General features: G+C 39.1%; 2 protein-coding genes across 3 annotated transcripts; both read right to left on the bottom strand.

Moving 5' to 3' along the window:
* Nucleotides 1–2,072: 2,072 nt before the first annotated feature.
* slc25a6 (solute carrier family 25 member 6) lies at nucleotides 2,073–7,790 on the bottom strand. Its single transcript, XM_072686176.1, has 4 exons — nucleotides 7,590–7,790; nucleotides 3,905–4,391; nucleotides 2,491–2,631; nucleotides 2,073–2,323 (listed from the first exon to the last, which is right to left on the bottom strand). The coding sequence occupies exons 1-4, from the start codon at nucleotides 7,698–7,700 to the stop codon at nucleotides 2,166–2,168; spliced, it is 897 nt and encodes a 298-aa protein (XP_072542277.1). The 5' UTR covers nucleotides 7,701–7,790; the 3' UTR covers nucleotides 2,073–2,165.
* A 1,005-nt stretch (nucleotides 7,791–8,795) lies between these two features.
* On the bottom strand, nucleotides 8,796–17,442 carry asmtl (acetylserotonin O-methyltransferase-like). Of its 2 annotated transcripts, none has more exons than XM_072686175.1 (14): nucleotides 17,366–17,442; nucleotides 16,629–16,746; nucleotides 16,069–16,200; nucleotides 15,902–15,949; nucleotides 15,747–15,811; nucleotides 15,562–15,626; nucleotides 15,265–15,373; nucleotides 14,189–14,582; nucleotides 12,084–12,258; nucleotides 11,642–11,826; nucleotides 11,422–11,554; nucleotides 11,191–11,331; nucleotides 10,589–10,711; nucleotides 8,796–9,151 (listed from the first exon to the last, which is right to left on the bottom strand). In XM_072686175.1, the coding sequence occupies exons 2-14, from the start codon at nucleotides 16,719–16,721 to the stop codon at nucleotides 8,937–8,939; spliced, it is 1,878 nt and encodes a 625-aa protein (XP_072542276.1). In that variant the 5' UTR covers nucleotides 16,722–16,746; nucleotides 17,366–17,442; the 3' UTR covers nucleotides 8,796–8,936. The 2 variants fall into 2 exon arrangements, with proteins under 2 accessions (XP_072542276.1, XP_072542275.1); XM_072686174.1 differs by lacking the exon at nucleotides 8,796–9,151 and adding an exon at nucleotides 9,183–9,684.
* Between the last annotated feature and the right edge of the window lie 8,129 nt (nucleotides 17,443–25,571).

Genomic DNA, 25,571 nt, shown 5'->3' with positions numbered 1-25,571 from the left:
TGCCCAGCTGTGATTTTAGGCCAGCCTGATTACAGACTCTTTGAAATACTTTGGTTCAAGGGAGTCCGTCATTCAACTGTTTCATCCATTATTTCCATATTTAGATTCTAATTTAAATCCATCTACTAGTCAGAAGATCTGCTGTAGGTCCGTTTAAGCCAAATATTTGGTGTTAGCAATGTACCCCAATATTGAAAAAGTGATCACGTAATTGACTGCAGTATTAGATGAGAACATTTTTGAACAGGATTTTCATACAGATACTTGAAAGTAGGGATGCACTGATATGAGAATTGATCTGATTTCTCACATATTTTTCATGTTCATATCTGTAAATGGCAAAGTGATAGTGACACATAATCACGTTTTGTATATAACTTATAAAATGTAGAAAATATAGAACATCTAGCTAAATTGTAACACTACAGCAACATAGAATATGTATTTCTACAGGATATGCAGTGAAATTAATAAAATGCAGATATTTTTGCACAGCAGTTCAGCAACACCCAAACATTCAGTTCTTCCAGAGTTCAATAATTTCATCAGTAAACACTGGTTTGTAATCTCAGTTCAATCTAAAAATCTGGCCCATACAGATCATTTTAATGAAATTATCTGCCAATGCCAGTGTGCTTCCCCTTTTACTGTACATCCCTGCATAACCCCTTAAAAAGACTTAAAAGACTACCAAAGAAAAGCCCCACCAGTTTGTACAGACATCCCTGTAGTTACGGAGTAATACACATTCGTGTGTAATAAGCCTTTCTGTGTTAAGGGATTGAAGGAATGGGTTAGACAATAATGCTAATGTTGCTAACAATAGCTTGTGTTATATAACAGAATATTCACCAAACAGCTCTATTCTGGGGACTACAGGCCTCCATTCATTGTTGGTAACATTAGCTTTCAGGCTGAACTTCTTCTGATAAGTTCTTAATAAGTTCTTTACTTCTCCTGATAAAAAAAAGAATGTACACAAGTAATATGGGGGGAAACACTTCAGAAAGCGTATGAGGTATTCACTTTATTTGAGTTTACAAGCATTCCTGTCGTTCACTTAGGAAAAAACACATCTCTGCAAATATGGCCCCCTTAATGGTTGCTGTATCATCTGATTTATGATATGTTTTACATGCTGGATGACTTCACATTATAATGTCCTGCGTGGACTTCAAACTGCCTTTCCTTCATTTCTTTCGCCTTCATATTCCTGCTAATGGGATCTACTTCATCAAGATCAACCTGGCACAACGAAGGACTCGGACTGACAGGAAAATCACCATGAAAACATGACTCCCCTCATTACTGGAGAAGGAAAATACTTCAGCGGCGCTCCACAGAGAGGAAGAATGGAAACAGAGGCTACTTTTCATGTCACCCAGGCTCTGAATGGCCTCAGTGCTGGAGGCATTTACTGGGCTGATCTCCACTCTAATGCACAGAGAGATAAAGGGTAGGTCTGATGTGAATTAAAGCATCATGTCGAATATGCCTCTGATTTAAGCACAATACTAACTCTCCACCTAAGAGAAAGAAGAGAAGAAAAGAAACACCAAGATCCAATTTCCATGTCGTTCGAGCTCCGCTTTTTGTTTTAAACATAATATTCTATAGCCTCGTAATTGGAGACGGTGGGTAAGCTGTGCAGGAGAAACAGACATGGATTAGGACAGTGCATTACACAATCAAAACAAACAGATGTGATCATGCCCCCTTGTGGCGACACTGTGTTATTGCCTGTGCTAGTTCATTTTGCCCCTTTCCTTTGCTCCATTTTTGAATGCTATGACCAAGACACTCAGAAATGTGTCTGTGGATTGATGGAGATACTCAAAGCCTGATGTATGTCAGCCACTGTTTCAGAGCCTAGTACATGGGAAGATATGGTGGTGAAGGCTAAAACATTCTCAACTCCTTTTTGTCATAGATGAGCGACAAATAAAAAGTGCGTACAAGTGTCAACAAATTCACATCGTGGTTAAATGAAATACAACACAGGGTAAAGACTATGACGCATTTCTGTTGGCCTCTAATCCTAGATAACCAAGAACTCATCTATACACTGCTGAGAGAACAGAGAAAGCTGGGGAAAGCTTGACAAACCTTGATCAATAAAATCTATTCTGCTACTTTTTCGTTTAGTCTTACCAGTTGGCTCGTAATTAAACATACTTCTTGAACTCGTCATACAACACAAGCACAAACGCCCCTCCCATGCCTCGGAGAACATTGGACCAAGCCCCTTTGAAGAACGCTTTGGTGCCCTCGTCACGCGCGATCTTCCTCCAGCAGTCAAGGGTCCCAGTGTACATAATATCCGCTGAGAGGACAAAAGACAAAGACTTTAGCATATGCAAATGCGCTCTTTATGGAGAGCAGAGGGAGTCTCTCAGATGCCCTCGAAATATAGTGCTCCAGTCATTGTGCTCTATATTATGACTTCTGAGTGTGTGCTTATGTGCAAGTGTGTGTGTTTGTGTGTTACACCTCCTTTGCGACCAGACTGCATCATCATGCGACGCCTCACAGTGTCGAAAGGGTAAGAGACTACGCCAGCCACTGCCGTCACACTCTGTGCAATCATCCAGCTGACCATAATGTGGGTGTTCTTAGGGTCAGGAAGCATGCCTGTCCACCACCACACGCAAGAATGAAGGCATGTAAATAATCATGTTGCAACACAACTCATGAACAAGAACAGAACTAAATACACAGATCCCTTCTGTGTCTGGAGCAAGGGTGTGGTTGCACCAGCTGTGTGTATGTTCAGACTTAGGCTAGTTTTAAGGTCTTTAGTTCAGGTTAAGCATTACTAAATGAAAATGGGTTACACTACACAAACTAGTATGTACTTAGGTGCTAGTAGCTACTAAATATTTACACCTACCCTTAAGCTGGTGTAACCAAAATATGGCTCGTTTTACATTGAATAGAGGTCTGCAAATGTGAATCGTTATTTCCCACAATGTGAAATATGGTAGTGGACACAATTAAAAAAAAAAAATAGGAATACATATTTTGGTTCTGTATATACATATTTATATATTTATAAATGTGTGTGTTTATATATAGTTTATATTTCAAAAGATTTTTTAATAGAATGTAAGGAATCTATGCTGGTTGCCGACGGTGTTTCCATGGCAGAGTGGTGACTGACCTGTTATACATTTGTAAACACCCTCACTGCAGGCTAGAAAAAGTGACTGAACCCTTAAATTTAATAACATGTGAATCCCCTTTTAATAATCTCCACCAAACATGGTCATGCCACAGTGGCAGGGTTACAGTCAAACATTGGTTGAAATACTTGTGTGGTTTGGGTCACTGTCTTGTTGCATGACCCAAAGTCTCTTCATCAAAAGTTCATGGAGGTCAACTGTAGCTTACAGTTTCTCGCTTAGTAGAAAAGAGACCATCTGATGTGGACTTAGAGGGACTTAGGCTATTTTAATTTGTAATGTATTTTCTTTGCTGTATACAATGTATTTCTGTATAATCAATGTATATTACATATATATATATATATATATATGTATACATATACATATATATTCTGTATATTAATGTATAATACATATATTATGTATTATACTGTTGGATATATATATATATATATATATATATATATATATATATATACACCATTTCCTAGGCTTACATCCTTAAACAGACAGGATTCCCTTTAAAACTTTATCAATTTTAAGGGTCGACAGGGTAGTATTTGCCAGTTCAGGGGGCCCACTGCCCCAGCAGAGTTCCCTGAATCTGTGCCAGACTGTTCCAGACCCGGAAGCACTGCTTTAGGGAATCAAATATGATTCTTACTTTGCTCCAAAGAACCACTTTGATACCTTAATTTGTAAGAATGTAACAGAGAGGTAGCACTGTCCACCGGATTTACCTTTCGCTGTGTCATAGACGCCGAAGTAAGCTGCTCGGTAGATAATGATGCCCTGCACGGACACGTTAAAGCCCTGGTACAGGCCTCGCAATCCGTCAGACCTGAAGATCTTGGTCAGGCAGTCACCCAGCCCTGAGAATTCTCTAGTAGAGCCAGCTTTGCCGACATCAGCTGCCAGTCGGGTACGGGCGAAGTCGAGGGGATACACAAAGCAAAGGGAAGTGGCTCCTGCTGCACCTCCAGATGCCAGGTTTCCAGCAAAGTAACGCCAGAACTGTGTGTGCTTGTCTACACCGCCCAAGAAGATCTGTTTGTATTTGTCCTTAAAGGCGAAGTTGAGGGCTTGTGTGGGGAAGTAGCGGATGACGTTGGCCAAATTGCCACGCCAGAAGGAGGCAAAGCCTTGCTCTTTGGGAATCCTCACCACGCAGTCGATAATTCCTTTGTACTGTTTGTCGGCACTGATCTGCTTGCTGGCATGCTGCACCTGTACGGTAAAGGAAAACATGTCTGTTACCATGTGGGCTTTTTTTTTTACACTTTCCAGAAGAAAAGGTCTGTTTGTTCTCTTCTCCGTTGTGTAGTAACAGGAGACTCGCAATGCACTTTGGTAATACATTCAGCTGACAGTGACCTAGAATATATCCCCCGGTCTCATTCCACCACCTACTTCAGTAATTATTCTCACCAGGCAAGACAACACCTCATATAACTAACCAATGGTTTAAAGACTGAGACCAAAGCCCTATTCAGACAGGATTAGTTTTACATTGGGAAATGGGCTAATGTAATTGTTACCAGGGTTCCTCAGTGATTTTAGTCCCGTTCAAATGCGCCATGTCAGTCATTTTTCTGGACTGCATGCTATCCGCCAAAGCTCTGCTTCTCCCAGTGAGAGAGATTGCCTGCCCACCCACAGCCTGCTGGATGTTTACCCACTATTACTGTGATTGTACATCAAAATGGAACATGGAATGGATCGATAAAATGGTCCAATAAAATAATACACTCTATTTACAATAACTTGAAAGTTAGGAAGGTTTTTTTCCTTTTTATGTAAAGTTGGCTTTTTTGAGACAAGGTTTTTGCATGCATCAATAGGTTCTACTGCCAGTCAAATACATTTTAAATGTGGCCTGTGCAAATGTAATGGCACATTGTGGTTAGTTTTTTTTTTCAATGTGTTAAATTCAGTAAATAAATAGGGCTTTTTTACACTTAGAAAATCAACAAAATGAGAGATATGACTAGAGTGCCCAAACTTTTGTATAAGACTGTATAAACCTATAATATCTATTATATCTATATCTATATCTATAAATATCTATATATATATCTATATATATCTATATCTATCTATATATATATATATATATATATATATATGTATGTGTGTGTGTGTGTGTGTGTGTGTGTACAGTCATGTGAACAAACTAAACACTGATTACAAACTGATTAAATGTTTGTTTTTTTTATTCGTAAAACATCAAATTATACGTAGAATGGATCGATAAAATAGTCCAATAAAATAATACAGTCTTTTTACATGAATTTTAAAGTTAGGAAGGTTTTTTCCTTCTTCTGTAAAGATGATTTTAGAGACAAGGTTTTTGCATGACATCAATAGGTTCTACTGCCAGTCCTACTGCCACATCTAAAGGTTCACAACACCTTCAGATCTGCTACCTTAGATTAGCACTCTGTAGGGTTGCACTGATATGGGAACAGTGGGCTCATCGCAATATCCCCTATTGTTCATTTTTCATTTGCCAATGCTGATACTGATCAATAAACAAACATTTAAAGAAGGTAGATGACATTAGGACTACATTTAGAAATAGTATTAGAGTATTTTTAACGTATGTGCATTTGTGTATGGTTATTAATGCTGTAAAATCAATAATATTTTAAATCCTTAAATATGTATTTGAAATCCATATTCTCCCATATAATTCATAACAGTTAATATTTTTATCCACAAAAACATCCTACTGAAGTTGGCAGTTTCAATTGTATAAAATGTATATATTTTAATATATTAAATATTAATATATTTTAAAGAGCAAAATGTATTAATCTTGCTCAAATGTCTATGTTTTTGAGTAATAAACAGGTAGACTGTGTATTTAGGATCATCAAGTTCTAGTTACATATTAAAAAACAAATATCTAATGCTATATTTTATGATAAGCATTAAGGCAAACATAAATATATATGCTATGTAAGCAGATATATATATATATATACACACAACAGTGAAATTACACGTATGCTTTTATCTAAGTGAAAATAAGCCAAACGTCCATTAATTCTAAAGCATGGTTACTGTTAAGTAGCTTAATTTAATGCAATAAAAACACAAATACATATTAAATGTGGCCTGTGCAAATGTAATGGCACATTGTGGTTAGTTTTTTTTTTCAATGTGTTACATTCAGTAAATAAATAGGCCTTTTTCACACAAAATGAGTGATATGACTAGAGTGCCCAAACCTTTGTATAAGACTGGATAAACCTATAATATCTAATATATATATATATATATATATATATATATATATATATATATATATATATACATACATATATGATGTGTGTGTGTGTGTATGTATGTGTGTACAGTCATGTGAACAAATTAAACAAAAGAAACTGATTAAATGTTTTATTAATTATTCATAAAATGTAACTAATATAAATACTTTTTTGTGAAGAAAAAGGTGGGGCAGCCCATCATTTATTACTATCTTTTCTAACATTTTGGGATTAAGACTTTGTGTGGTCTGCTCTCAGGCCGAACTTGCTAGGACAGCCTGACCTAAACATATTTGCAGTTGTTTTAAATGTTCCCCACTTGTAAATTATTTATCGGACAGGGGAACGACTAATTTCCAAGTGTTCTGAGATCTTTTTAAACCCCTTCCCAGACTCATCTGCATCTACAGCCTTCTTTCTGAAAGCCTCACAGAGCTCTTTGGATCTCAGCATAGTAAACCCACTCACTTCACCAATCAACAGCAAACCAAATCAAACGTCTGAGGTATAAAAAAGACAGGCTACTACAAAACCCTCCCCAACCATGTTTTAGTCATCTGTATCCAATTTAATAATAATAAATGTGGGGCTCTTTCTTCAAACCAACACTGCATTTATTACATTTAATTGCATTAATCCCAATTATTTTAAAAAGACATTTCTTCAGTTTTGTGTGTTTAGTTAAATGACCTCCATCTCTCAACACTGTTGCAATGCAGATTCCACATGTTTAAATATGTTAGACAGATATTATAGATATCATTTCTATATTTATATATATAAAATATTATATATATACATAATATTAAAAAATAGAGAGAGAGAGAGAGAGAGAGAGAGAGAGAGAGACTCTGACAAAACCTAAGCACGTTTAATACATTAAATCCTGTCTTCCCAGTGAGAGATGACAGGGTGGAGATGGAGGTGAGCTGTGCAGCAGTGCAGATGCTCACAGCTGCAGGGATGCTGCAGAGGACTTCAACATGGCCTCCCAAGGATACAGCTAAAGACTGCAGTGAACAGCACAGCACAGACTGTGTGCTATTACAGGTTTTAAAGGGGGCACTCCGCACTGTTAACGTTACTTTAAAGGAAAACCCACCCTTATGGCTGTGGAAGAGCTATGGCTGAGGAAGTGGAGTAATGTTCTCACCTGCAGCAGCAGCTTCACCCTCTCGATAGGAGCTACGGCTGTTTTAGAAATGGCAGCCGCCACTCCGCCGGCTAAAAAGTCTTTCGCGAAAGATATGGCGTAGTCGGCCATGGCACCTTGTCGTAAACGGGCTAAAAGCGGCTGAACAGCGGGGTCTGGGTGGGCAGCGAGGGCGAGGTGATGGTCAGCTGGCGCAGAGAGCGGGATGTGATGCGCAGACTCGCAGCGAGCAGGACGGACGGGCAGCTCTCGCAGGCCCAGCTGCTCCTATCGCGAGATTTCTTGTGCTGGCAGGCATTACTCACATGATGCATTTTATATCCAGAAATATTATAACTTATTCAGAAAGGCCCTGACTAGACCTAAAGTCACCATGCCCAAAGACAAATTAGCGAGAGGGCTGTGGAGGAGTGGAGCCTTACAAAATAATGGTACTCCCAAGATCTGTGTGTGAAGAACCTAGAAACATTTAAAGAACCTTTACATCAATTGAAGGTTCTTTAGACCTTTAAATGATTCTTCACACTCACACATCTCTTTTACGAACATGGTTCCTTATACAACCAAAAGTGGTTCTTCTCTGGCACTGTGCAAAGATCCGCTTGAAGCGTCTATATTTGTAAGAGTTTACATCCACTAGATTTGGGATGAGGTAGTGGTGTTTGTGACCCAAAACCGATCATCCAAACTCTGTCTGACTTCACCACTCCTACTGTGGCTGAATGCAATCACTCTCTCACAAGTGTTCCAACATCTAGTGTGTAAAAGCCTTCTAAATAATAGAGGATGTTATTGCAGCCAATTAGGAGATGATACCATTGATTACATAAGAAATGTATGCACATATTTGGACATATATATATATATATATATAAACCTTTAACACAAAAGGTGTATTACTTCTGTACAAACTTTAGGGCTATTCTTAAGTAATAAAAGTTTGTAATAGCACTTTCTGCCAGTTCTGCCAGGGGGTAAGTCGAGGACTGCACTAAATGTTCAACAGAGTTTCTGCTTTGAAAAGACTAGGCTTAATCCATGTCAGGGAAACTATCCCATAATGTATTTAAACCTGCATTGTCATCATTTATCCATTCAGTCAGGGCACTTAGCGTTTCCTTCCCAGAAGCTTTACACTGATTTTGAAAAAACACTGGATGAGCAGGAATCTACCAACATTTATAACATAGTTTATTCTGCCTCAAAAACGTGCTCTATTGAGTGATTTTACACTCTAACAAAAATCAAATCAAAACAAAGTAATAATTCTTATATTTAGGCATTTTCTAGAATAATGACCTTAGTTCGGCTGTCCTTAAAGTTAAGAACCAGCGCATCTCTCTTCGCTTATAGTCTGAATGCCAATATGGCATCTAAAAAGTTCCTTGTGTGACACACTCTTATCTGGGAAAATCCATGGGCCTCCAGCAACTGCCTATAGCGAGCTGAGCTCCTTTCCCTGCCCTCCGTCTGCACCAGCATGTTAAGAGACTGCATGTAGGCCCTGCTGGCCTGCGGCTTGGCCTCGTCCAGAACAGTCTCAGCCAGGAGCACGGCACAGCCTGCCATTTGAAAACACAGGGGTTACAAATTAAATTACCCTGCTTAAGGCCTTACGGTCTACACTGAAGAAACCAGACGACATTGCCGACATTGGTTTTGGATAAGAATCATTTATTCAGTGTAACAGATCAATAAACACCTCTCACAGAGATTAATCATAATTATACAGACATGTACAGGAGACCTTGTCAAACCACTCAGTGTAGTGCACATTCAACTCACTGATCATAATGCATGTAAATCTAGTGTTTCAAACAACCGGCATTTCAGGCAATTACAGTCTCAACAGACTCAGAAGGTGTAACAGGCATTGGTTCAGCATTTGGGTCCTCTTTTATACAAAGCATGACGTCCAGCAGGTTATCTGTGTATTGGGTTTGTACAGGAGTGAAGCCGTGCTCCTTCAGTAGGTCGCTGTACTGGGCAGCGCTCCTCTGCCGCCCTTCCGTCATGCTGAGGGCCTGAAGCAGTGCCCTGCTTGGCCTGCTCCTCTCCTCGTCCAGGAAGATCTCGGAGACCAGCAGCCCACCGCCTGCACCGCAGTGACAAACGCATGGAGCATGCTACTTAATGAATGACCAGTGCTGCCGGTTTTGAAATGCAGCTAAATTCAGTCATCCTCAATACGTTATCAGCTACTGTAAATAACACTAACACAGATGAACCCTGTGCACTCAGTGCACCCACTGTTTGAGGACTTCAGCTGGTGACTTAAGACCTCCTTTATTGTGTAAGATGTCAAAAATTAATACATCGTCACGGTCATACAAAAACTTTGCACCTTTGCCATTTTCCACTACTTTGGCATAATGCGAATCTGGCAGTTGTTCTTTACATTGTGCCCCAATTTGATAATAAATGGACTGATAGAAATGCTCCAAAATGACTTGGAGTAAAACATTCCACTGACAGTTAAGAAGGTTTTTCCTTCTCCTGTAAAGTTTTCATTTTGAAGATATAAGGTTTTTGCATGACAACAACAATATCTGTATTAGCTATAAGAATATGCCAATATTACTAATAATTAGGCACACAAGATGATAAATAGGTTTTAGAGTAGCTCTGGTTGCACTATGCTGGCACATTTTGATCCCATACTTAATGTGATGTTTGTCCAGCTGTGTTAGTGTGTAACTGGTCTGAGGATCTTCACAGCTCACAATGTCCTATCATATTCAATATTATAGTCAATATTATCCTTTCTTACTTAATGCTATCTAGAGTACCAGGTTTATCACCTGTCCTGAAAAGAAATCTAGAGGAAACCGAACAGAGAAGCCCAAAAAAAAGCCAGTAACAAATGAATAAAGACTATTGTGGCATTAAGTCGTACTCCATCACACAAAGTTGTACGCTGTGATTAAAGGTTAGGTAATGATTGCATTTGTAACTCATGTCTAATTAGCCATGTAGCATTAAAACATGGATTATGTTACCTGGTGTGCATGCCTTGGAGAGTTTACTCAGAAGCTCATGTACTTTGTCATCAGACCAATCGTGAAGAATCCGTGCAAGAATATACAGGTCTGCTTTGGGCAAGTCATCTTTGAAGAAATCTCCTATTCAGACAAAATCTAAACTTCATATCACATGTTATGGACAAAATAATTGGGACACATATTGCTTATTCACAGTTTCTTCCGAAATCAAGGGTATTAAAAAAGAGCTTATCATGTTTATCCTGTCTCTACTGTATACTATATAGGCAAGACCTTCTACTAGATTTAGGAGGATTGCTATGAAGAGTTGAGCAGCAACAAGAGCCTTAATGGGGTATTGGATGGAGCACCAGCATTCCAGAGAACACAGCTCCCCTCATCCGCAGCTCAATGCTGGGGGGTCTTTGTACCCCTCTAGCCAATGCCTGGCATTATACATGGTGCCAATAAGTTTATGTTTATCTGCTCCAGAGAGTCTTATTGTACTGAGACTAGACAAGCTATGTTTGTCAGCAATGGGTGCACCTTAAAGTAGCTGAATGCATTCATTAGAAAGGGTGTCCACAAACATCTGGACATAAAGTGTAGGTTCCACTGACCTGCAATAAATGATACTCTGTCATCCTGTTCTTTCGGTTGGAAGTGACTTGTCATTTCAATAACTGGTGGCAAGTCAAACACTATTACAGACAGTCCCGGATGGGCTTTAGTGAACTCATAAGCCATTGCCCCAGTACAGCCTGTGGTAGGATATGAAATAACATCAGAGATCAGTGCATTTTTTTCTTTACAATCTTACAATATAAGCAAGCAATATAAGCAATAGCTACCCCCAACATCGCAGACAGTTTTAAAGCCGGACAGATCAAATGCTGTGGCCACATCTCTTCCAGTCACCTTCGCAATGCTGTGCATAGCATTCATGAATCGCATTTTGACGTCATCTTTCTTAAAATAGCCATCCTTTAATTAAAATACAAATAATTTAAAAATGATAAAAAATAATAAATAAAATAAAAGTAATAAAAAGCTTTCTTCATGCTCTTTAACCTGAAACAGGTTTTCAGTCTTCTTCCCAAAAGCCCTCTCATACTGATTGGTGCCCTCCCTGACGGCGCTCTCTAGATGGGTAAACAGGGGCCAGACCAGGTCATTGCAGTGTAGGATGTAACCATGCAGAGACAGAGGGCTGTCTGATACCAGGAACCGACTGGCCTGATCTGTGTTCCTGAACACTGGGACACACAATGCACACAAAGCAACTTTCACAGCCAGCCTTCAGTTCAGTGACACATGAGCACACAGAGGAAACGCTATGGTCTCTGTTTACTAGACAGACAAAAAGCTTGAAAGTTTTAAGGTTATATAAGGACCTCGTATCTGATCTCTTTATGGCAGTAATTTCAGTGCTGCTAAGGTATAACGAGCTGTTTGTAACTAAGTAATAACACTACCTGGTGTATATTTAAATGTACAATCACACTACTCTTACCAGTGTTATTCTCAAGCCTGAGCCTACATAACAGCCCCAAGGAGACGGCAGCATCCAGCAATCGTTCAGTGCCCAGCACTGAAGCTTTAATTCGGTCAGCAACTTCCTCCACTGTGAGGCCTTCAGAGTCAGACAGAGCATCAAACACCCCCAACTTGGATGCTGTAAACAAAGTCTAGCAGAGAGTATAATCAGAAATTAGTCAATATAATATACTAACAAAAAATATGCATATACTAACCATACACTCCATGTGTGTCCAAAAGGATTTAGACGCAACTTTTATTTAGACTATTCAGCTAAATAAAAAAACTCACTGCTGTGTAAAAGCCAGCATGGCAGGATGCTCTGGTGCCTGAGATCACATCGTGCAGTGTTAAGCATCGCTTAGAGGAGAATCACATAATTTACATAGACTACTGTACAATCAAACACCTTTGCAATCAATTAAGGGCAGTTTAACATCTTAACTGACATTCAGTCTTTGTTTGATGTGTTTAACCTGTAATTTGGTCCTTTTTGACCTTGATTCCTAGGGTGCTGTTTTAAAAAGTAAAGGTAAAGGTGCACGTATTTGTCACTGTACACTGTACAGCGAAATGTGTCCTCCGCATTTAACCCATCTGTGGTAGTGAACATACACACACACACACACTAGTGAACTAGGGGCAGTGAGTACACACACACCCAGAGCGGTGGACAGCCAACTCCAGCGCCCGGGGAGCAGAGAGGGTAAAGGGCCTTGCTCAGGGGCCCAGCAGTGGCAGCTTGCCGAGCCCGGGAATCGAACCCACAACCCTGTTATCGATAGCCTGGCGCTCTAACCACTGAGCCACCACTGCCCCATTTTTGTAAATTAATGACCACTGCTCTCATTTGTTGTCTCAGTACAGGAGTCAATGTAGGAGGGGTGGCTTTGCTCAATGGCAACAGTAGCTTTTGTGGAGCGCAGTATAGACAGACCATACATGTTTAGCTTTTTTGTGTAATAGGCCCGCTAAGATAATGCTTATTTCACTAACGTGTTATGTTATCATCAAGCTAACAGTGGAAATGTCTGGCATTATATAAGAGCTCTCCAGATCAACTGCACATTGTAACCGACATTTAATTAATATAATCTTCACTTCAGATGTTGATGCCTGTTAGCTTAGCTAAATACTCTAGTGCGTAGTAGTTTAACGGATCGCGGATAATCCAGTGCAGGACACATTCATGTGAATCGCAGATTAATTGCCAAAGAGTTGCAGTGAAAACATACAGACTAAGCGTGTGGAAAAAACGCTACTGTCTGTATATTGTGGAACGAGAGCCAGGAGGAAACACACTGAGTATAGAAACTTCACACAGATGTGTGAGTGAAGAGTTCTGTTAGTGTGAGGCGCGGGGGTCTCATATGGACACGGGCTGAGTTTCAAGTTTCAAGTAAGTCAAACCTCAGAACGATAGACTCCACTATTACTTTAAAAAAGAAAAAAACAGAGTAGGAGAGAGGGGTCATTGCTAAACTCAACCACGACATTACACACAGACCGGGTCAAAATGAAAGTCACTAAAACAAAAGAACCAGTAACACAAAACACCTTTAATCTGAAAGCTAAAATGACTGTCTCATGTGTCTCCCTTTTTTGTGATCTGAAAAGTGATCCAATCAAAAAAACATGATCCAATCCGAGTGGGCGGGTTTGTCTTAATCAGGGATGGGATGTCTTCAACATGCCTTTTGGAAAAGGGAAATACGCTAAAAGAGCAGACATTGCCCTTTTTTCAGGAGCTTCTTAGATAACAGATACAAAAAAAGCAATGTAGGTGAACAGGCACAGATGCAGTTTTGTTATACTAGCTCTACTAAGTGCCTTTTACAAATCAGACCTAATTGACCAACATTGCCTGACCTCATTGCCAGTCGTTTGATTACCATCGGTGCCTGATCAACTCTTGCGCCTGTAAAAAATCTAAGCAACAACAGTACCATATCTAGTGTAAAACCTTAGAGGGAATCAACTGTCTATTAATACCACACATTCATTTTTTACTTTTTACTATTGAACTACAGTCAGTCAAGGTAAAACACACAGTCTTTAAATATCAATACACGTACGCACCTTTGAGGCTTTGAACCCATCTAGTAGATCCACTATGTGGTGAGGAAAGCCCTCGTTGTTGAACTTGGCACACTCTGGCCCCACCACGTTCTGCTCTCGAACTGACCCACAGCCGGAGTCAGAGTTGTTCAAGTTGCTGGTGCTCTGGTGTTTGGCCTCCCCATTCTCAGTGCATTTGGACAGGCTGTTGACGAGGGCCCAGGGCCCCTCGTGCCCTGTGGAGTCCTCTCGCTTCATTTTGTGAGCAGGGCTCTCTGGTGGGCTGTTGTAAATCATCCCCAGCTGTTTGCAGAAGTGATTGAGTGGGAAGCCCACCACATTAAGAAAATCTCCTTTCACATACTCCACCAGCATGCCTCCCAAAGCCTGGATCCCATAACCACCAGCCTTGTCCCTGTCAAGAAAAAGACTCTGTAACTGCTTTAGATTTATTAGGTTTCTGAGAGAAAAAAAAACAGCCGACACTTAAAACCAAAGCACGGGTGGCAAGGAAATGGTATATTTTAATACAGCTGAACATGGGACTGTAGTTAAGCATGTGTCTGCAGTTAGGCATTCATTTTTTACATAAATATAGAGCTGTAGATTATATAGTGTCAGTGTTGTTAATAATTCAGGTTACCAAATGAAACCCGTGCTTCATGGTAACATTTGCCATTTGAAGAATTTGGGATGAAGTCCAGTCAGCTTGGATTTATTAAAAGCCGATTTAGAAACATGGAGCTGTGGTAATACATTAGGCAAAGATACTTACATTTACAATGTCTTAACAGAATGGTTAGTCTATAAAAATGTTTACATGCCATTTAAACAAGGAAATCAGACATCAGCCCTTCACCCTTCACATCCAAAGAGAAAACAATATGTACATAAATGTTTAAAAAAATAATACTGCAAATTAGGATCTATCACTCTACTCTAAGTCTTATTCAGCAGGTAAGGGCAAATATACAAACTCAAATAATTATACTAAAGTCCACAAGTTCAAAAGTTCAAGTGCAGTATTTAACATGTCATTGGGTTGACAGACTTGATAATAATCTACAGTGTGTCATGCAGACATTAAATGGACTTACATGGGCTCTCCACTATTGATGTATTCCCAGAGCATCTCCTCAGACAGGTCTGCAAACTTCACTTTAGTCTCCTCATAAAAATCTACCACTTTGTATTCTGTATCGCCCCCTGAAATGTAAAAAAAATCATGAAATAAACATTTTAGAGATTAGGCCTTGTCCATGAAACCAGACAACTATGGAAAAGATGCTTCAACCAACTATAGCCCATAAACCCTTTTTTGTCCTAAAGTATACAATTACAGCTTTTTACTGGGCCAACTGTAAGACTAAGCTTTCTGATTTCACTAAACTCACCCTCACTTTCCTCACAGAGGACAATGGCCACTCCGGTGAACACACTGTGCTCTTTCCCACTCAGTCTGAAACACAGTTGAGACAGAATGGATAAGAGCAGTCATATGATAAACCAAGCATTATGTGTGTACAGTATTTCCTCGACAACATGTTTATATCACAGTAGGTGCACTCGAAAAAACAACCTGGACAGCATTCTGTAGGCATCTTGTTTATCAGCAGGCTTCTCCAGAATCAAACCATCAACCGTCTGGAAACAGAAGACAACAAAAACTCACAGATTGTGATTTTAAACATACTATTATTCACCCAAGTGTAAATTAAAAGAGATGGTCCTTACCACCACAGTGTCTGCTCCAATCACAATGTCTGGAGCTTTCAGGTGTTTCTGAGACCCAGGACATGTCAAATTAAACAAACACAGGAATGACAAACTAACCTCAAAAACTGAAAAGTGAGGAGCTAGTTATGGTAAGAAATGTACTTATTTGGTAATAACAGACTTACAAAGGGCATTCTCTGGGCCACCTCCAATGCCTTTTGCTTTGCTGTCTCCACTGCATATTCATGAGGACTTTTAAACAAGGTTTTGTCCAAAGTTTCCTTGAACCAGGAAGGCACTACCTCAAACCGTAAGCCCTACATTACAGACAAAAAACAATTATTATGTATTATTATTATTTTTCACTTTTGTTTTTATTATTATGCTAGATCATTTGCATATAATAATACTGTCCCTGTCCAAAATATATATATTCTAAAATAAATCAAGCAAGCAAGCAAACAAAAACAGTATCTTCACAAAGGTAACATTACAGTTATTATAGTAAATGTGGTAAATTCTATTGATCCAGTGTTTAATGAATTGTGTAAATGGCAACTTTATGATAAAATCAAATTTCGAATAGGGTTTTTTTTTTTTAATGCTCCACCACGGTTTACCGTCTCTTCCATCATCAGATCATCTGATCAAGTATCATGAACATTTCTTAAAGTGTTGTGCTACTAAATTTATGCCATATCGGCCTCCCTTACCAGCTCATTACGTTTTGCATTGTGCAACTTACTATGTTGGTCAAAATCTCCAACCTCCTTGGAGATGCACTGGCCAGCACAACAAGTTTGCCACTCAGCTTGGATATGACCGGATTCAGCACCATGATCCGCCGCTTCTGGAGGTCTAACCTGAAAAGTAGATCAGTCAGACACAGTCATGAGTTTTATGAGTTTTACTGTTGAACTAGCTGGAGTCACAGGTGAGCTCCAAAGCAGAGAAGTTGGGGAAAACTTTGGTCTACAGTCTACAGATCTGGTGCCAGAAAGCTATAAGGGTCTATATTATGTGAACTCATCAGCAACTTTAGAAGAGGAAGATTTGGACAAACAGCATGTGACGTTATACAGGAGCCCATTAGGTCCCCCCTTACAGATCAGCACGCATCTTCTGACTAGAAACCAGCTAGATGTTTGACTACGAGGAAGGTCGAGGTCCAAGTCAACAGTCAGTTAAGTTCTCTGAGCTACTTCATATCGCAGCTTTGCCGTTCTGTGCAATTTATTTAAGCTTTAAAACGTTATCCATGCAAAACACTGAACATGTGGTTGTATTTAAAATCGTTAGCTAGTTAACAAACAGATGTGAAGAAGCCCAGTGACTTTTAATGCGCGGTCATATCGAGCTCTGCTAAACCACTCGAGCTAGAAGCGCAGTACTTAATCAGTATTAATACGCACTACACAGCATTACTAAATCATATCTCTCGTTAATGTACACAAATGAAAAGTCCTTATTCTTCATTTTCACCTGAGCAGTAGTAGCTGTCTGCAGTATCTGCCCCCCTTGTCCACCTCGCGTCCACACCGAACTGCTGAGAGCTGAGAGTGGGCGGAGTTCCTTTGCGCATGCGCACTGAGAGACATCGAGGGGGTGCGTTCAGTAGCCACATGGGTTCCTCAGTGTTCATCATCAGTCATCCAGTTCAAACTGTGGAGGATTGGATGTTAAGGGCTTTAGCTAGCTAGTACCTGGTGAAGAGAAGAGCAAAGCGTAGTTTCGACCAAAAAATGGTCGTTCAGACCAAAAACTTTTTATTTCCCCCCCCTCCGGCTTATTTTTTTTTTTGGTATTAATTTGAGGATTTTTTTAAAACACAAAAAATGCCACTTTGGGTGGAATTTAACACCGAATTTCCTCTTCTCTAAATAAAGGTACACTATTATTTTACATGCATTTTCTTTCCACAAGCCATCCGTGCTCTGAATGGGGACAGGGACTAGGACACTAAATTAAAATATCTACATACACAAACTGGACCCTCACTCACTACAGTACACAACCATGGCTCGCGGAAAACACACTACGGACAATAACGAAAATATTTCTTTTTAACTCACATATACACTCACATACAGATAAATATGTACATATGTATACATATATATATACACACACACACACACAGACACACACTATTTCATCTGTGTATATATATTTGTATTTTTATTTTTTTGCTTATATTTCTATATTTCTATATTTTAATTTTTTATATTTTATTTTTTAACTTAAATGTAACTTATTCTATTTTTATTTATTTTTATTTTATTTATTTTTTTTGCACTTTTACACTTTACTTCATTAAGTTAAGGTTTAGTTAAGTTTAAATGTAGATCTTTATTGTATAGCTTTGATGTGGGCAGACTGTCATAAAAGCATTTCACTGCAAGTTATACTGTGTATGACTATGTATGTGTACCCTGTTCTTACCTTCTGGTTAGCTAGCTGACTTAAGGTTGCCTTTAGTAATCTATTTTAGTAAACTCAGTGATAGTGTGGATGCAACAAATAATAAAATTAACCCTAAAGCCAGAACAATTTAATAATTGGCAAAAACAAATTGGAATTCTTTAAAACTGCATATGACTTTTATTTTGTATCTTATTTCATAAATTAGGATTGTAATATTTTTTATTTAACAAACTAAAACATAAAGAGCATCCCCTCGAATTATTAAAAATGACTGTGCATTATTGTGGTACATGCATAATTGACTCAAGAGCAGAAAACATGTATCTGATTTTATTTTCTTAGTCATGTAATCATTATTTAATAAATGTATTAAATATTATTGTTATTATATATTAGCCAATAATTAATTACAATAATTATAAGAAATTTTTTCTAGTATCACACTGATGTTGCAGATATGCATCAAATATGATAGACTTGGCTTTACAGGGTATACAGCCCTTTATATCCCTTGCTTTCATTTTTCATATCTTCAGTCATTCTAAACAAGCATACCAGTAATAGTCACATGTGTAAATGTCAGTGTAAAGTCGCAGTGTTGATCATTTCTATATCAGTTTTACCTGTAGAGAAATATATGAGTTTTTTTTTCTTATAATTCTTATACATTTAATAATAAAACAACAGCATTTTAAAGTGCAGAAAAAAGAAGATGATTAAAAGCCGGATGAGACTGGCTAGTTAACGTCTTGGGACATTGACTGGCTGGATAAGATTTATTAGTGTCTGGTAAAGGAAGGACAGGATTTTAGATGCAGGTTGGAACTGAGGTAAAGCAGATCTTCAGAATGCTGGTTGGTGCACATTGCTATATAATGCAAAATGCAAAATTAGGCTTGTCCTCAATGTTTTGTCAGTCAATGATTACTGACTCAATCATTGACTGTTATGAGTCAGTAGTTTTATGACTCCCCTCTAAAAACTGGGTCAGTTCTTTGCTGCATGCTGCTTCTTGGTCAGGAGGTTTAACAGATGCCATAACAGCAGCCAGGCTAGGAAATCCCCTTCTAATGACGTATCAAAAGGGTGTTTTTTTTTAGGACGGCTATTTGAAATGGGGTTTCTTGCTTCCTCACAGTAATATAGAAAAAATACCAAGACTGTGCGAGTGCCAGAATGCACCCACAAACCACACTCCCCAGCACCTTCTCAAAATCCACCTGACAGTAGTTTTTCTTTCTGGTGGATGGGTCATTCCTCGCTGTTTTTAATACAACGTAACAAGAGAATAGTTTCAAGTCTCTACAGTGGTTCCCTTGAATGAGTGGGAAAAAACATCAGTCCACATTTCAAAAACCACGAGAAAATAAAGAGACTGAGGGTTTTTGGTGTTGTCTAAGCAAATAAGCTAAAATCACAAGCTACGGTATTGTTGCTGTTGGACAAATCCCTTGTATCTCCAAAATGACAACTTTACAGGAGAATAGAAAACCTTTTTAATAGAAGTCAGTGTAAGAGATTTAAAGTCATTTTGGAGCATTTCTATTGGTCCATTCATCATGAAATTGTGACCCAATGTAAGAACTACTGCTAGATTCACATCATGCCAAAAAGTCAAAAACGAAGACACATGGTTTTTGGCTGACAGCGGCACTATGCACATCGGATATCAGCGTTAAATTACTCCTCTTCGTGTGCCATCATTTTGGTGAAAACTGGATGAAAAACTACTTACGCTGTTGCCATTTACAAGTAGGAAATCCTCTGAGGAACGTTTTGGACGTTCTTCAATTTGAAACTGTGGAGGAACCTCTTACGGTGCTTTAAGGGACCCAATAAAAGGTTTTAGAAGAAAAAATGTTCCTTGAAGATTCCTTAAAGCACCTTAAGAGGTTCCTCCACAGCTTTAAAGTGAAGAACCTCCAAAGGTTCCTCAATGGTCTTGTACTAAGTCTTTGAGTTGTCTTGGTTCTATGTAAAACCATTGTGTTTAGTAAAAATCCCTAGAAGAACCTTTCAAGAGACAAGGTTACAAGGTCACCCCAAAACATCTTTCCTTTAATGCAATAAGTGTAAACTAGAGATCAGTACGCTACCCATCAGTTTGGTCTTGCTCTAAGATACATTTGTTTTGGTTACTTATATTCGATTATACATCAAATATTTAATAAAACCATCATCACTGATGCCTCGCTTGCCATTTTTGGAGTAGGGGCAGCTAGTCCATCCATTAATAATGAAATATGAAAGTCCAACCATTTCCCTCTGTACAGTGTTGGCCAAATGCCGTTTCTTACAGTTCTTAAAGTTTGGTCTCTATTTCAGCAGTGGATTAGGGATTTGAGAAAAATACTGCAGATGGAGAGTCTTCACTATTTATGTACTAATAGTGATAATATCTTCCTGAAAACTTTTTTTTCCTGAAAACTCATTTTTGACAAGTGGGCAGACAGCTGAGAAGGGCCATGTTTAGATTGACACCCCAAACACCTGAACTGCCATGTAGACAAGATTGCTCTACTTAAATCAAGTGTTTATTTATTCTCAGAGTAAATGGCCACCCAGCTCGACCTGCTGTAAGATTGCCCGCTGAGGTCCCCTCTACCTGCGTCAGACCAGCTGCCACCTCCTAGTCCGACCAGCAGGCCCCCCACCCAGCACCACCCACACCAGTGGCTCACCCTCCTACCACTGCTACCTGTTTAATGACCATGTTAAACCTAAATGAACTCTTAACTATCTGCCACTATTAATATCACCACTATTAACTATCTACACCATGATTAATATATTATGATTATGATCAGAGCAGTTCAACAGAATTGATGGTTTGGTAACTTTTATCAATAATGTTTAAATAGTTCTGACCAGAGGAGGATGGTTCGGGTCCCTCTTGTGAGTCTTGGTTCCTCCCAAGGTTTCTTCCTACAGCTCTGAGGGAGTTTTTCCTTGCCACTTTGGCCGTTGGCTTGCTCACTGGGGTCTTGGATCCTTCATGTTTTCTTACGTTGTTTCTTTTTTTCTGTCTTTTACTAATTACTAATCGTGTGAAGCTGCTTTTGACGACAACAGTTGTAAAAAGCTATACAAATAAATTTGACTTGACTTGACTTTATTGGAATATGTGCATCATGCGGGCTGGTGTTGCACTTATCATTCCTTTAGCATTCCAGACCTTTGACTTGGCGGGACCTTAAAAGAGCAGCTTCAAAATCATCACAAAACTGTAGAGGGTTGAAAAATATCACTTTTGGTAAAATGGTAAAATAATGGTAAAAACACAACCGAGTGGAAAGTCAGTGAGTCAGTATCCAAATTAGTTTAATTAGACCAATATTGTGTTGATTCAGTGTGTTGGATGGGTGTATATCACTAGTTATGTGGCCCAGGTATGACATGTTGACAGAGGACTTCAGGCTGCATGCAGCACACATGCTAACATTGGCTTCTTTGGTGAGTCCATGCTCCTGTGTCCATCCTCATCCTCATCTTCATCTACACTTCCTCCACTTATCCTCACGTACCTTTAGCTTGCTTCCCAGTACAGCATTGAAGGTCTCTTTGGTTTCTGCTTTTGTTCATATGTCTAAAACGTTATTGACTGGACCGTGACTGGCAGGTGTTGTCAATTCATACAATATTCAATTATGTGACCTCATTAAAATATACATTTCAAAATGCTTTGATGCATAGCTTGGGCATTGAAGGATCCATGCCTTTTCTCAGGCCCAGCTTAAGTCTAGAAGCCAGACCATTTGAAGCAAACCATCAGGAACTCAGCGCATCTGAGTCAGTTGTTTTAACAAAATGCAGTAAGTTCACAGAAATTACAGTACAGACAAGTGTTTCGTTAGTGCAGCATCTTTCTCTTTGGCCCTTGGCATCCTGCACTGTCATACTGTTTTACATGTTTTACTCACCGGTTTTCCCCCAACTTACTCTTTCTTGCAATCTTGTGGGCTTCTTTCTTAAACTCTTTGCTAACCACTTCGTCTTTTTGTTGTTGTCTGAATGAGTGAGGGAGTTCCCATGTTTCTCTTCTACTAAGTAAGTTTTTACATTAACTACAATCTACAACTTTCAACCTAACATATAACTTGTTTTTTTCTTCTACTGTGATTACTTTAATGGCTATTTTTGAAGGTCAAATGTAGAAGTAACTCATAAAAACCATCAGTCCAATGAGTTTACTCAAATGACTTGTGACTTGTGATTTACTTGAATTCACTGACTATGTATTCAACAATAATTACCTTAATAACTACTTAACACAGTTGTGAAGAACAGATTTTTAGGTAAATTCAACATTTTGTTTGATAAGACTTTGAAATGTGCTTCGTACCACAGTCAAAAAAAAAAAAAAAAAAAAAAAAAACAAGAAATGAATGGCTCAGGTCTTAACTTGACCCATTTATGGGTGAATGGTTTCGGAGGGACTATAACGCTGCTCTATACCTCCTGCTGTGCTGCAGCTAACCTCAAGTTACAGACTCGTCTGCACAACTAGCGAGGCACACAGCCAGCCTGCTCGCTTGTGGCAGATGCTGAGATTTTTTTTGTCTTTCCATTCTACCACAGATTTGTTTTGATCTAGGCATCACATAGAACAGAAAGTACATAATCAGCACAAAGCAAAAAAAAAAGTTTCTCACTTCTGTAATAAAAAAACTTTCTTTTATTAGCAGCAGAAGAGGAATGTAACAGGGTTAAAAGAGTTCTTTGACTTAACATCAGTAGAACTTGTTTTGGTAGTATATAGAACCATTATTTAAAGGTTCTTTTAAAAAAAAAGCCACCATTGTGAAAACCCCTATATCCAGGCAAGTTACTAGGACTAAAAAATATTTGTAAGATAAGATAAGATAAGATAAGATAGTCCTTTATTAGTCCCGCAGTGGGGAAATTCCCAGTGTAACAGCAGAAAGGGATAGCAAGACACTCAGTTACAAAAATTTAGATAAATAATTTACACTATATATACAATATAAATAAGAATTAAAAAAGCAATAACAATATTATTTACAGCAAAAGACTCTTAATTGCACATGGGGAGGGGGGGGGGGGTATTGCACATAGTATTCCCTGAACATGAACATGTGTGTGTAGTTAAGTGTGTGTGTATGTGGTCCGCTGGGAGCAGTGTAGGACCCTTTTGAGAGTGTGACTTCAGTGTTATTAACAACCCAGCCAATGAGTCCATTTATTGGCGTTATTTATCGGCACCTGAAGAAGCTGATTAGATTTCGAACAGCTGGTAGAACAGCTTCAGCTTCTCATCAGGCCGTAAGGGTTGTTTTCTCTGTTTAACTGAAGGGTTCCTGTTAGTTGTAGCTCATTTCATGATTTGTCAAAATGTATAGCTGAATATTAGGTCATTTTTGAGTGAACAATATTAATATAATGTTGTGTGTTTTGTTGTGTTTAAAGTTTTATTGCAACTTTTGGGTTGGAACAAACGAGAATACTAGTGGCTGAGAAGAAGCATAAACATTAATGAAGATTTCCTTTGAACAGATTGTCCTTATGGAGGGGTACCTCTGTTCATAAGCAGTTCATTTTATTAAGAAAAGAATATTAAGAAAAGTGCACATAACAGAGCAAATAAACTCAAATAAAAGTTTAACTTAAAATAACTCTTAAAAATAACTCAGTCCTGGGTCAAGGTAACCATGTTGGATAACTATTATTTCTCAGTGTACAAGGTTACCCAGTTTAACCCAGTGCCTGGTTGAGGAAATGACCCACCTAGATTGTTTTAACCAAGCATTTATTTATTCTTTTATTTGTTTGTTTGTTTATTTATTATTTATTTATATTTAATACATGTTATTATTTTTCTCTCATTCTTTCTTTCTTATTTTATTTATTTATTTATTTATTTATTTACACTTTTGGTGTTAAATAACTGATTTATTTTTACTTTAGTAATAGTAATTAAATTACTGATTTCTTTTTGTAATGTTTGGTTTTTGCATTTTTGTATTTCGTTCTTCTTTATTCTTTCATGTTGTCGCGCCTCGGGCCAGGGGCGATCTCGGGCCGCGGCTCACAGGCGATCAGTAACTCCCCCTTCAAAGTCCTGTCATGTTTAGTTATGGACCACCTCGGACTCTGGACTTTTCTGTTGAAAGGACTCTTGTGTTGACACTCATCGTCGCCATCTTGGGTTACGGTTGTTTGTCATGTGTCTGTTCATCGTGTGGTGAATGTGTATCACCTGTGGGCTGGTGTATTTAATTAGGGCTAGTGCCGAGAATAGCATAGCAAGCTAACTAGCTAGGCAGTGTTATTCTCAGGGTCTGTTGGGGGGGCTACTGCAGGTCTGCAGGTCTGCGGCGATCTCGCCAGGCTTCACGGGTTTAGCGGGCTCAGGTTCAGGAGCTCCGGTAGTGAGCAACTCGTCCGCTCCCTTTTTGCAGGTAGCTTCCCCTCCGTCGGACCGGATCGGTCGTCTAGGTTTGGCGGCTGACTCAGCGCCCTGACTAGCGCACCCCTTTTGTCTCAGTTGAGGGTATTTCCCAGGCTCTGCCTGGTGGTGTATGTTTCCGTATAGCGGCTCAGGCTCAGCCCCGGCAGCTAGCACAGCCCTAGTGCCTCGCCAGCCCCAGGTGTGTTCTTTTGTTTTGCCCCTCTTGGTTGTCACGGTTGTTGTTTCTGTTCCTCTTTGCTCCCTTGTAATCGTCGCTGCGTTTCTGTTTCCTTTACGGTTTGTTGTTCTCAGTAAACTCTCTCGCCTTGGTCCATCCCCTCCATCCCCTCCATCCCCTGCGAGTGTTCTCCCGTCACTGTCAGACCGAGTGGATCATGACCCATGCGTCTTATACCCACCGTTTCCTCCACTGAGCAAAGGCAGCATCGAAAGAACTGAGCAACCGAAATGAGGAACTTTCGAAACGTAACCTGGCAGTGACTTTCTCTCTGGAAAAGGGACGAGGCAGGAAGGACCTTATGCAATACTTTGAAACAGTGCCAAGTCCGATTAAAGGTTCTTACTGGTTGGCAGGCTAACTTTTTCAACACAAAATATCATTAGGTCCACAAGGCACACCATCCCTTTGGCCTATTTCCTGATATGGTATATATATATATATATATATATGGTATATATCATAATTTTTTTACCTTAAGATTCCCAACCTCTTTTTGTCCCTTAGAATGAAAGTGACTGACTGTATCTGTTTGTGTTTTTAAGGCTGATATTAGATAAATGATGCTCTGTTCTAAATGGCTGTCCTGTATTGTGCCTCATTGAAAAAGCACTCAT

This window comes from Salminus brasiliensis, chromosome 8 (assembly GCF_030463535.1).
Source record: "Salminus brasiliensis chromosome 8, fSalBra1.hap2, whole genome shotgun sequence".
NCBI lineage: Eukaryota > Metazoa > Chordata > Actinopteri > Characiformes > Bryconidae > Salminus > Salminus brasiliensis.
This window is presented reverse-complemented; position numbering and strand designations above follow the sequence as displayed.

Coding starts and splice junctions, on each gene's coding strand:
- slc25a6 (XM_072686176.1), bottom strand. CDS start 7,700: ATGGCCGACTACGCCATATCTTTCGCGAAAGACTTTTTAGCCGGCGGA. Junction 4,392..7,589: donor GGGTGAAGCTGCTGCTGCAG/GTGAGAACATTA, acceptor TTTACCGTACAG/GTGCAGCATGCCAGCAAGCA. Junction 2,632..3,904: donor CGTCTATGACACAGCGAAAG/GTAAATCCGGTG, acceptor GGTGGTGGACAG/GCATGCTTCCTGACCCTAAG.
- asmtl (XM_072686174.1), bottom strand. CDS start 16,721: ATGGTGCTGAATCCGGTCATATCCAAGCTGAGTGGCAAACTTGTTGTG. Junction 12,259..14,188: donor ATGGGTTCAAAGCCTCAAAG/GTGCGTACGTGT, acceptor ACTCTCTGCTAG/ACTTTGTTTACAGCATCCAA. Junction 11,555..11,641: donor AGACTGAAAACCTGTTTCAG/GTTAAAGAGCAT, acceptor TTTTAATTAAAG/GATGGCTATTTTAAGAAAGA.